General features: G+C 35.1%; 1 protein-coding gene across 1 annotated transcript in view; it reads left to right on the top strand.

The window, feature by feature from the left end:
• The first annotated feature begins 7,272 nt into the window (after window positions 1-7,272).
• The window catches only part of LOC128580997 (adhesion G protein-coupled receptor E2-like), a 78,300-nt gene continuing 71,915 nt past the window's right edge, over window positions 7,273-13,657 (top strand). The window contains 1 exon segment of the mRNA XM_053583460.1: window positions 7,273-7,396. Within this exon segment, the coding sequence (XP_053439435.1) occupies window positions 7,273-7,396 (124 nt within the window).

The raw sequence follows: 13,657 nt of genomic DNA, 5'->3' as shown, positions 1-13,657 counted from the left end.
GTGAACACTGTGCCCAAGGTATAGCTTTTTATCCCTCACCCCTCTCTCAGCCTCCCTCTCCTTAGTTTCCAGTGTCCACTATACCTATTTATGACCCTATATATTCCCCATTTAGCTCCCACTTATAAGTGAGAACATGTGGTATTTGTTTTTTACATTTCTGAGATACTTAACTTAGTGTTATACTCACCATTTGCTCCCAAGTTGCTGCCAAAGGCATTATTTCATTCCACTTATGGTTGAGTAGTATTCCATGATGTATATTATAGACACTACATTTTCTTTATCCACTCATGGGCACTTTGGTTCCCTAGCTTTTCAATTGTGAATTGTGCTGCAATAAACATTTGAGCGCATTCTTATTTTTTTTTTCTTTTTTTGGAGACAGAAGCTCACTTTATCACCCTGGGTAGAGTGCCTTGGCATCACAGCTCACAGAAACCTCAAACTCTTGGGTTTAAGCAATTCTCTTGTCCCAGCCAAGAAGCTGGGACTGTAGGCACCCACCACAACACCTGGCTATTTTTAGAGACAGGCCTCACTCTGGTTCTGGCTCAGGTTGGTCTCGAACCTGTGAACTCAAACAATCCACCAGCCTCGACCTCCTAAGTGCTAGGATTACAGGCATGAGCCACAACACCTGGCCACAGATGTCTTTTTGATAAAATTGTTTCTTTTTCTCTAGGTAGATAGCCAGGAGTGAGATTGCTAGATTGAATGGTAGGTCTACTTTTAGTTCTTTAAGGAATCTCCATTCTGCTTTCCATCATGATTGTACTAGTTTGAAGTGACACCATCAGTGTGTAAGTATTCCTTTTTCACTGCATCCACATCAGCATCTATTGTTTTTTACTTTTTAACAATGGCAATTCTGACAGGGTTAAGAAGAAATAACATTGTGGTGACACTTGGGCTGAATGCAATGACACTTGGGCTGAATGCAAAATTGATAGAAAGGACAAATTTCTTCCTAAAAAGAAAGCGGATGAGGACAAGTAATTTATAAAAATGCAAGAAACAGAAAAATTTGCATCTCCTGCTAATTGGTAATGCTGAGTATTTTTTCACTTTTTTAAAAAAAATTTTATTAAGTCATAACCACATATATCATGTATACATTAATGCATTTATGGGGTACAGTGTGCTGATTTTATATAGAATTTGGCATGCTTACATCAAACTAGTTAATATATCCTTCACCTCATTTACTTAATTATTGTGTTAAGACATTTATACTTTATACTTAATAGATTAGACATATACCCTTGCAATATGCACCATAGGTATAATCCCACCATTTGTCCTCCCTCCATCAAACTTCCTCCCTCCCCTCCCATCCACCTCCTCTTTTCTCCTTCATCCTGGGCTATAGCTGTGATTTATCTTTCACATGAAAGTGTGAGTAATGGTAAATTGGTTTCATAATAGTCACGCTACCAGACTTCAGACTATACTATAAATCTATAGTGATCAAAACAACATGATACTAGCAAAAAAATAGAGAGGTATACGTATGGAATAGAATAGAGAACAAAGAGATGAACCCAGACACTTATCATCATTAGATCTTTGATAAGCCCATCCAAAATAAAATGGGGGAAAGATTCCCTATTTAACAAATGGTGCTGGGTGAACTGGCTGGCGACTTGTAGAAGACTGAAAATGGACCCATACCTTTCACCATTAAAAAAAATTGACTCACTGGATAAAATATTTTTCATATGTTGAACATTTATTTTAGCACATTTTTCTATATTCTTTGAGAAAAATCTGTTCATGTTTTTTGCTCATTTTTTTCCCTGTTGATTTGTTTGAGTTCCTTGTAGATTCTGAACATTAACCCTTTGTCATATGTATAGTTTGTGAATATTTTCTCCCATTCTGCAGGTTGTCTATTTACTCCTTTTCTGGGAAGAAACTTTTTACTTTAAGTCCCATTTATGTATTTTTATTTTTGTTGTTCTTGTACTTGCTCTTGTGGTCTTACTCATAAGTTCTTCGTCTAGAACAGTATCTAGAAGTGTTTTTCCTGCATTTTCTTCTAGAATTTTTATAGTTTCAGGTCTGATATTTAAGTCTTTATTCATCTTGAGTTAATTTTTGTGTGCGGTGAGAGACAGGGATCCAGTTTCATTCTTCTGCGTATGGCTATCCAGTTTTCCCAGCACCATTTACTGAATAGGGCATCCTTTCCCCCAATGTATGTTTTGTCTGCTTTGACAAAAATCATAGATATTTGATTTTATTCTTGGATTCTCTATTCTGTTCCATTTATGTATCTACCTTTATACAAGTACCATGCTGTTTTAGTTAGTTATGGTATAAATAGCAATCAAGTAATGTAATACCTTCAGATACCTTCTTGTTTCAGATATCGGGTAATATGATTCCTTGTGATACCTTCTTGTTTAGGATTGCTTTAGCTATTTTGGAGTATTTTTATTTCCATATGAAGTTTAGGTTTATTTTTGCTACATCCATGGAAAAATGATGTTGAAATTTTTATGGTAATAGAATTGAATCTATAAATCATTTCTGGCAGTATGGATATCTTAACAATCCAAACATTGGAATAGCATGGAATGTTTTTCCAATTTTTGTGTCTTCTGTGATTTCTTTCCTCTTAATCATATGTACTCTTATATTAGTGAAATAAAATAAATAAATAAAAGAATCTTAGAAATCTGGTGTGCTTGTTACTACTTTGCTGCAATGACACTTGGGCTGAATGCAAAATTGATAGAAAGGACAAATTTCTTCCTAAAAAGAAAGCGGATGAGGACTAGTAATTCATAAAAATGCAAGAAACAGAAAAAGGTATTATATGATGTGAAGAAAACTGTTTCAAGTTACAACCACATAAGTCACTGTAGGGTTTTAGAAGTTATACAAGTTACAACCAAATAAGTCACTTTAGAGGTTAAGATGCTATGCTCATGGACTGAAACTGAAAAATGGCCTACTCTGACACAAGGATTATTAAGTATACAAATATCTTTGTCTCTTTTAGCATACTATGTTACTGAGAGGTTTGTCATAAATGTTAATACTTTTTTTTAAATGTATTTCACAAAGCTTCCATTTGTTTTTCTCTCTTTAAAATATTTTTCATACAAAGTTGCCTTTGATTATTAATCTGATTATTTCCCTTGATACACTTCATTGTTATTTGACTAGAATTAAGAAATAGTGTATCTTACAACTGATTCTTAAGAGCAGGAGAATTAAAAAAGGCTTTATCTCTACTAAAGAAAAATGTAAGATATAAGAGGTGTTTTGCTTTGCTTTGTTTGTTGAAAAAAATTTTGGTAGATTGTGCAGCATGGAGAGCCTTTAGGGATTACCGTTATTGGGAGTGGGGGCACATTTCTTATCTGAACTAAATTCTGTAAGTCCTCAAGTTTGGGTTTCATGTATTCAATCAATACAGTTAAAAAATATAAAAGAAAAGCTTTGGAGTTTGAGAACAGCCTGAGCAAGACTGAGATCCTGTCTCTACTGAAAATAGAAAAACTAGATGAGTATATTGGTGGGTGCCTGTAGTCCCAGTGACTCAGGAGGCTGAGGCAAGAGGAGTGCTCAAGCTCAAGAGTTTGAAGGTACTGTGAACTTTGATGCCACAGCACTCTACCAAGGGCAACAGAGTGAAGCTCTGCCTCAAAAAAGAAAAAAAAGAAAGAAGACTATAATTGATCTTTGGAATAATTGGTGAAATATCATTAACACACACACAAAAAAAACAAACCATTTTCAAGAAAAAGCACTATCAATCTACTATTTATAGAGCTATTTAATACCAAAAATATTAGATCAAGCTAAAATTTTATGGTTTTTTATCCATATAATGATATCATATAAATGATTTATTGTAAGTTTTATTATGCAGAATTTATGTATCTTATGCAGATTTGTTCCTTACTTTTCAAAAGTAGGACTGTTCAACATCAGATTTGTCTGTGTTAGAAGAAACACCTCTTTGAAAAATTTGTCTGATACTTAATCATTATGCAAAGTAGTAAAACATAAATTTCACATACCTGGAAATTTACATAACTCAGACTTTGTATGAATTGTTTGTATTGATAAAAATGTTTATAGGTAGCATGATTTAGCATTCTTATGTTTAATCAAAGATAGAAAATTGTAGCAGTGTACACATTATTTTTATAAAATATTAGTAAAAGTCATAAAATTTTAATTTTAAAAGGGGGAATGTTAGAACATCAGAAAGGAAGAAAGAACAACAGAAAGAGTAATAATATGTTTTCAACTGTCTCTGAGGCAGCATCCTTCTTTCTACTTTATGCATGACCTCTGCTGATTTGACCAATGCAAAGAAAGCAATTCACCCACATACCTCGGTGATCTATAGATTCAATGCAAGCCCTATCAAAATTCCAATGACATTTTTCACAGAAGTAGAAAAAATAATCATAAAATTTGTGTGGAATCACATAAGGTCCTAAATAGCCAAACAAATTGTGAGCTAAAAGAACAATGCTGGAGGCATCATACTTTCTGAATTCAAATTATATTATAAAGCCATTGTAATCAAAACAGCATAGCACTATTGGAAGCCTAGAATTAAACTGTGAATAAAACATTCAAATAACCCTCAATGAAGGTGCCAAAAATAAACAATGGGGAAGGAATAGTCTATTCAATAAACAGTGTTGGGAAAACTGAATATTTACATACAAAGAAATTAAACTGAACCCCTATATTACAACACTTAGAAAACTAACTCAAAATAGATTAAAGATGTAAAACTATAAAAATTTTGGAAGAAAACACAGAAAACAATCTCTTTCACATTGGTTTTGGCAATGATTTTGAGACTCTGACAAAAAAAGCACAAACAATAAAAGCAAAAATGAGCAAGTGGGACTGCTTCAGAGTAAAAAACTTCCGCACAGCAAAGGAAAGATTCAGCAAAATGAAAAGGCAACTTACAGATTGTGAGAATTTTTTTGCAAACCATACATCAGATTCAGGTTAATATTCAAAATATATAAGGAACACATATAACTCAATAGTAAAAAAACACACAAAAAAACAAATAACCTTATTTTTAAATTCTAAATGTTTAAAGGATCTAAACAGATGTTTTCCCAAAGAAGACATATGAATGATCAACATGTACATTAAAAGGTGTTCAATGTCAGTAACAATCAAAGAAAAGTGAGCCAAAACCACAATGAGACATTACCTCATACTTATTAAGACTAATATTATCAAAAAGACAGGTGGTAACAAATATTGGAGAGGAAATGAAGGAAAAGAAATTATGGTGCACTCCTGATGAGAATATGGTGCACTCCTGATGAGAATGTAAATTGGTATGGTAAAACAGTATGTAGGTTCCACCAAAATTTAAAGTAGAATTACCACATAATAATTTTATCAAAGAGATATCTGTACTCCCATGCTCATTGAAGCATTATGTAGAATAGTAAAGACATGGGGCAACCTTAGTGTTCATCGACACATGAATGCATAAAGAAAATGTGGTGTACACATACACAGTGGAATATTATTGAGCCACAAAAAAGAAGAAAATCCTTCTTTTTGTGACAACTTGGGTGAACCTTGAGGGCAGCATGCTAAGTAAAATAAGTCAGAGAAAGACAAATATTACATAATTTCACTTATATGTGGAATCTAATAATGTCAAACTCATAGAAATAAATTAGAGTGGTGGCTGACAGGGGTTGGGAGTTGGGGAAATAGAGAGATGTTAGTCAAATGGTACAAACTTTCAGTTATAAGACAAATAAGTTTGGTGGTCTAATGTGCAGATGGAGACTATAGTTAATATTGTATTGTATACTAGGTATTTGCTAAGATAGTAGATCTTAAGTGTTCTCACAACAAAAAAATGTAACTCTGTAGGTGATGGATATATTAACTAAGTTGATTGTAATTGTCATTTTACAATATACACACATTTCAAACCACCACATTTTATACCTTAAATACATTCAATTTCATTTGTCAATTATATATCACTAAAGCTGTGCCACCTTCATCTCCCCAAAATACAATTATGAGCTCTATGAGGCTTTGTGGGGCCAGATTATTTTTGTAAAACCCTAGGATATCAGCAAATGATGTGCAACTGTTGTTCTATAGCTCTTTGAAAAAGGAAATGCATCCCAGAGATGGGTAAGGCAATCATTAGGGGATACTTTGCATGCTAGAGATCACACTGAAAGAAAGATTGCCTCCTGCTGGGAAGAAGGAGTCTAGTAGAATAAGGATGTACATGGGGCTCCCAAAGATATCCTCAATGGTTAATACTAGCTCATGTTTATGTTCTGTTTTTCTCTCCTACCTCCAGAGAACTGAAATCTCTCAGGCAGTGGACAGCTGAAAGAATATTTTGTTAATGAAGCTCATGGGAATTCAGCCCTTAAAGCCACAGAAATTGTAAATGCTTCTGATACACCTTCTAGTGTCTACTTTGCTAATCTCAGGTGAGAAGAAAAGTTAACAGCGTCCTCCAGAGGCCTCAAGAGTGATTCAATCTTCCTGCCCTTCCTGGGGTTAGAGCTTTCAACTTCATCCAAAAACCAAGGAAGAAACTACATCAGTGAGTTCAGATAGTTCCATGATAATATCTGGGTGAGTCAAAGCATCTTCATAGGTGCTAGGAGATGTGGCATTACATAAGGGACCCTTTTCATTGGTAGTAGCTTTAGGGGTGTCAATAATGACATAAAGCCCTACCATGTTTTTATGCCTGGTTGTGGAGGGATATTCTTGATATGCTAAAATATCTTTTTTTGTTTGTTTGTTTGTTTTATCTGCCTTCTCTTATTTTGCCTCTCCATCATGGGTTCCCCTCCTGTCAAAAGCACTTCTTGTTTCACAGCTTCTTTTCTACTCCCTTGATGGAAATACCTATCTATCTTCATTCTGCAGTCTTTTCAGTCATTCAATAATTCATGAATGGTAGACACTAAACCATGTTCTGGGGTTGAAGACATTGTACCTTCTGTCAAGAAGCTCACAGTTAAACAGAGGGAGGAGACATGGGAATAAATAAAGGTGACATCTGAGTCAGCACTACGATCTAGGTGAAGTGATTTCAAAAGTTGAAGGGAGGTAAGTGAAAGCTTTACAGACAAACTTAATATTTCCCTGGGCTTTGAAGTAGGAGTGGAATCCTTCCAATGGAGAAGCGATAATAGGTAACAACAAATATAGGAACTAATTAAACTGTCAGGTATGTTTAGGCAATTACAAATGCTTTTCAATATCTGATCAATAATGAAGGCCAACAGGATGGAAAATGAAACATCAGGTGGGTACCAGCCAGATGACCGAGACCTTATATGTAGTATTTTGGCTGTTGAATTAATGCTGGATTCCAAAATTGTGGCATTGGTGCGAGGTTAATAGCATGTGATGTCTTGAGCAGACTTCCTCCCTGGAAAGATCACCCCATTCAAGGTAAAGAACAGAGTACTGCTGCTGTCAAAGCCATGGAGAAATGCTGAGATGTGGTAATAGTGCAGTGCACATAAAGACAGGACAAAAGGAGTAATCTGTGAGAGGTTGAAATATGTATCTAAAAATCAATTGGTTAATACAAGTCACAAGAGAGCATTTTATATTCATTATTTTATTTACTTATTTCATTAACTCTATAAAATTGGTAGCAATTATTTGAATTTTAAGGGTAAAGAATATGAGACTTAATGGCACTAATGTTGCTTGTCTCATGCAAGGATAGAGCTGGATTCAAACTGAACATACACTGGCTGATTGGATAAAAATAAAAATAATAAGCCATCCATTTGCTGTCTTCAGGAAATACACCTAGCCTCAAAGGACAAATTAAAACTCAGAGTAAAGGGACAGAAGAAAATTTTTCAGGCAAATAGAATTCAGAAGAAAAGAGAAGTTATAATCTATTTTCAGATACAAGTGGATTTAAAGCAATTAAAGTCAAAAAAGACAAAGATGGACACTTCATATTGGTCAAGAGAAAAATACAACAAGATGACATTTCAATTCTAAATATTTATGTACCCAAATTAAATGCTCCCAGATTCCTGAAACAGATCTTAATTAGTCTGAACAATATGATATGCCATAACACCATAATAGCAGGGGACTTTAACATTCCTCTTACAAAGCTTGACAGATCTTCTAAACAGAAACTAGACAAAGATACAAGGAACTTAAATGTAACCCTAGAACAGCTGTGCTTGATAAATATATACAGAATACATCATCCCAAAGCTAAAGAATATACATTCTTCTTATTGGCCCATGGAACATTCTCCAAAATTAATCATATTCTAGGACACAAAACAAACCTCAACAGAATGAAAAGAATTGAAATTTTATCTTGTACCTTCTTAGACCGCAAGGCATTAAAGGTTGAACTCAACTCCAGCAAAAACAGTCAACCCCACACTAAGGCATGAAAATTAAACAATCTTATGCTGAATGAAAGTGGGGTGTAGGAAGAAATAAAAGAGGAAATGATTAACTTCCTTAAGCATGACAACAATGGAGACTCAAGCTACCAAAACCTGTGGGATACAGCAAAAACCATCCCAAAAGGAAAATTTATTGCTTTAGATGCCTAAGAAGATGCAAAGAAACAGAAAGAGAGCTCATCAACAAACTTACAAACCATCTTATGGAATTGGAAAAAGAAGGACAATCTAATCCTAAACCCACCAGAAGAAGAAAAATATCCAAAATTAAATCAGAGATTAATGAAATTGAAAACAAAAAAATCATTCAGAAAATTAATGAAACAAAAAGTTGGTTTTTTGAAAAAAAAAACAAATAAAATAGATAAACCTTGGCCAGACTAACTAGACACAGAAAATTAAAATCTCTACTAACCTCAATCAGAAATGATAATGGGGAAATAACAACTGATGCCACAGACATATAAGAGATTATCTCTGAATACTACAAGAAACTCTATGCCCAGAAATTTGACAATGTGGAGGAAATGGATTAATACTTGGAATCACACCATCTCCCTAGACTTAATGAGGAAGAAATAGATTTCTTGAACAGACCAATTTCAAGCACTGAGATCAAAGAAACAATAAAAAATCTCCCAACAAAAAGTGCTGTGGTCCAGATAGCTTCACAACAGAATTGTATTAAACCTTCAAAGAAGTATTTATACCCAAACTGCAGAAATTATTCCAAAACATTGAGAAGGAAGTAATCTTCCCTCAGCACTCTATGAGGCAAACATCACCCTGATACCAAAACCAGGAAAAGATCCAACTAAAAAAAAGAACTACAGACCAATTTCACTAATGAATACAGATGCAAAAATTCTCAACAAAATCCTAGCCAATATATTACGGCTTCTCCTTAAAAAAGTTATATATCACAATCAAGTAGTAGGTTTTATCCCAGACATACAAGGGTGGTTTAACATACACAAGCCCATAAACACAATTCACCATATCAACAGAAGCAGAAACAAAGACCATATGATCCTCTCAATAGATGCAGAAAAAGTATTCAATAAAATTCAACATCCTTTTCTAATTAGAACTCTGAACAAGGTAGGAATTGGTGGCACATTTCTTACACTGATTGAAGCCATCTATGACAAACTCACAATTGATATTATACTGAATGGAGTAAAACTGAAAGTTTTTCTACTCAGAACTGGAACAATACAAAGTTGTCCTCTATCACCACTACTATTCAACATAGTGCTGGAAGTTCTAGCCAATACAATCAGGCAAGAGAAGGTAATAAAGAGCATCCAAATGGGGCCGGAGGAAGTGAAACTGTTCCTCCTTTCTGACAATATGATCTTATACTTCAAGAACCCCAAAGACTCAACCCCAAGACTCCTGGAAGTGATCGAAAAATATAGTAATGTCTTAGGATATAAAATCAATGTACACAGATCAGTAGCCTTTGTATATCCCAATAACAGCCAAGATGAGAAGTTAATCAAGGACACAATTCCTTTCTCAGTAGCGTCAAAGAAAATGAAATACCTAAGAATATAACTAACAAAAGAGGTCAAGGACGTCTATAAAGAAAACTATGAAACCCTAAAAAAAGAAATAGCAGAAGATATTAACAAATGGAAGAACATACTATGCTCATGGCTGGGAAGAATCAACATTGTTAAAATGTATATACTTCCCAAAGCAATCTACAGATTCAATGCAATCTTTGTTAAAATACCAACATCAAACATTAGCTGATAAATCATTCAGAAAAAAAAATTTCTTAAATATCCTTCTACAGATGTTTTATCATAAACAAATAAATTATGTACATACACTAAAAAAAAAAAATACCAACATCATACTTTCAAGATTTGGAAAAAAGCTTTTTCATTTTGTATGGAACTGGAAAAAAACCATTTAGCTAAGGCAATTCTTAGTAATAAAAACAATGCTGAGGGTATTAGCCTACCAAACTTTAGGTTGTACTACAAGGCCACAGTGATCAAAAGAGCATGGTATTGGCACAAAAATAGAGACATAGACACCTGGAATTGAATAGAACACTATAAGATGAAACTAAAATCTTATAGCCATCTGATCTTTGATAAACCAAACAAGAACATTCACTCAGGGAAAGAATCCCTACTCAGTAAATGGTGCTGGGAGAACTGGATAACCACGTGTAAAAGACTGAAACTGGACCCACACCTTTCTCCACTCACCAAAATTGCTTCAAGATGGATAAAAGATTTAAATCTAAGTCATGAATCAATAAAACTCCTTGAAGAAAGTGTAGAGAAGACATTTGAAGATAGCAGCCTGAGGAAAGACTTTATGAAGAAGACTTCAATGGCAATTGCAACAACGACAAAAATAAACAAACGGGACTTAATTAAACTGAAAAGCTTCTGTACAGCTAAGGAGACAACAACCAAAGCAAATAGACAACCTTCAGAATGGGAAAAGATATTTGCATATTATGAATTGGACAGAAGCTTGATAACTAGAATCTACAGAGAATTCGAATTAAGCAACAACAACAACAAAAAAATAAATAAAGCCAAGAACCCCCCTATATCACTGGGCAAGAGAGATGAATAGAACCTTCTCTAAAGAAGATGAATGGCTAACAAGCATATGAAAAAATGCCCATCATCCCTAATTATCAGAGAAATGCAAATCAAAGTCACCCTTAGATATCCCCTAACCAAAGCCACAGAGTTGGTGTGGATGTAGAGAGAAGGTAACATTTTTACCCTGTTGGTGGGACTGCAAACTAATACAACCCTTTTGGAAGGAAGTATGGAGAACCCTCAAAGAACTCAAACTAGACCTCCCATTTGATCCTGCAATCCCATTACTGGGTATCTATCCAGAAGAAAAAAATCATTTTACCATAAGGACATTTGCACTAGACTGTTTATTGCCGCTCAATTTACAATTGCCAATTATGAAAACAACCTAAATACTCACCAATCCAGGAATGGATTAACAAGCTGTAGTATATGTATACCAAAGAATACTATACAGCCACTAAAAAGGATGGTCACTTTACATCTTTTGTATTCATTTGGATGGAGTCAAAATACATTCTTCTTAGCAAAGGATCACAAGAATGGAGAAGCAAGAATCCAATGTACTCAATTCTGATATGAGGACCATTGATGTAGTCCATGGTGGAGGGGGGTGGAATGGGGGAGGGAAGAGAGGAAAGGACAGAGGGGGATGTGAGGACATGGGGTGTGACACACCTCTTGGGAGCTGGACACTATTAACAGAGGGCCTTCACCCAGCAAGTGTAAGCAGTATAATCTGGCTCATTGTACCCTCAATCATTCCCTAATTAAAAAAAAAAAAAACAAGAAGAAGAAGAAGAAGAAGAGAAAAGGAAAAGAAGACAATATCTTTTGCCAAGGGCATAGGTTTCTACCAATAATACTTCAGGCATCAATGATCAAGTTATGATGAGGTACCAGGGAGACCCACTAGAATGTCTGAAATCATAGGTTGGAAAGGTCATCTTCATAGCATATATGCCCTGTGGAACAGCAGTATATGTCCAGGTTTCTCCTCACACTGACCAACAAGTTTTTCCAACGGGATCACCAGTTTGAAAACAGCTGGAAATTTTTGTACATATTAATGAATTAAAACAGGAGAGATAGGAAGTTGGGGAATTTTAGAATTTGGGTATGGAAGCCAGTCCCAGGATGGCTGTAAATCATACTTCCCAGCTGGGATTCACACCTGTGGACAGTCTACTTCCCCTGTACTAAGGTTAATCTGTATGGTCAATAGCATATAGCAAAGCGACAGTATGTTGCTTCTGCAATTAGGTTATTAAAAAATACTATGACTTTCATCTTGGACTCTCTCTCCCCCTTGGCTCACTCTCTTTGGGGGAATCTAGCTGCTATGCTGTGAGGACACTCAAGCAGCCTGTGGAAAAGACCACATAATGAGAGACTGAAGAACCACCAACAGATAGCAAGGAACAGAGGCCTGCCAGCAATGCAGATGAGTATGGTCATGGATCTGCCAGTCCCAGTCAAGCTTTAAGGTGACTGTAACCCCAGGCAACAGTTTGTCTGAAACTTCATAAAACACCCTGAGCCAGAACTATGCAGCTAATCCATGCCAAGGTTCCTGACTCACAGAAACTGTATAAGATAATAAATGTTTGTTGTATTAAGCTGCTAAAGTTTGGAATAATTGTTATACATGAGTAGATGATACAATGGTGTATTAGTATAATTGTGTAGATAATAAGATAATAAAAAAGTTCACTATATCAGCAGAGGCAAAAACAAAAACCATATGATCCTCTCAATAGATGCAGAAAAACCATTCGATGAAATTCACATTTTTCTGTTTGTACTTTTCTGATTTCTTTCCTCAGAATTTCATTGTTCTCCTTGTAAAGATCTTTCACTTCTTTGGTTAAGTATATTCCTAGGTATTTTATTTTCTTTGCTGCTATTGTGAATGGTATTGTGTCTTTGATTTGACTCTCTTTTTTTAATGTATTTTATTTTATTAATTTTATTTTTTTATTAAGTCTTTTGTACATAGATCATAAACACATTTATGCCCATTTCAGTGTGTTGATTATTTGTACAAATTGGAGTGCTTACATCATACTAATCAGCATAGCTTTCATCTCATTTACCCAATTATAGCATTAGGACATTTGTGTTCTACACATAATAGAACTAACTTGTACTTGCAATGTGCTCCATAGTTGTGGTCCCCCTACTATCCCCTTCTATCCCTCCCACACCCTCCCCACCCTCACCCTCCCCTTCCATCCTTCATCATAGCCTAAAGTTGTGTTTCAATTTTCATATGCAAGTGTGAGTTGTTATAAATTGGTTTCACAGTAGTACTAAGTACATTGGATACTTTTTTTTTTCCATTCCTGAGATACTTTGCTAAGAAGAATATTTTCCAGCTCCATCCATGTAAACATAAAGGAGGTAAAGTCTCCATTTTATTTTTACTGCTGCATAATATTCCATGGTACACATATACCACGATTTATTTTATTTTATTTTTTTTGTGGTTTTTGACCGGGGCTGGGTTTGAACCCGCCACCTCTGGCATATGGGACCAGCGCCCTACTCCTTGAGCCACAGGCGCCGCCTATACCACGATTTATTAATCCATTCATGGGTAGATGGGTACTTGGGCTTCTTCCA

Source organism: Nycticebus coucang, chromosome 3 (assembly GCF_027406575.1).
Source record: "Nycticebus coucang isolate mNycCou1 chromosome 3, mNycCou1.pri, whole genome shotgun sequence".
Classification (NCBI taxonomy): Eukaryota; Metazoa; Chordata; class Mammalia; order Primates; family Lorisidae; genus Nycticebus; species Nycticebus coucang.
The sequence above is the reverse complement of the archived record's forward strand: the minus strand, read 5'-3'. Positions and strand labels throughout refer to the sequence as shown.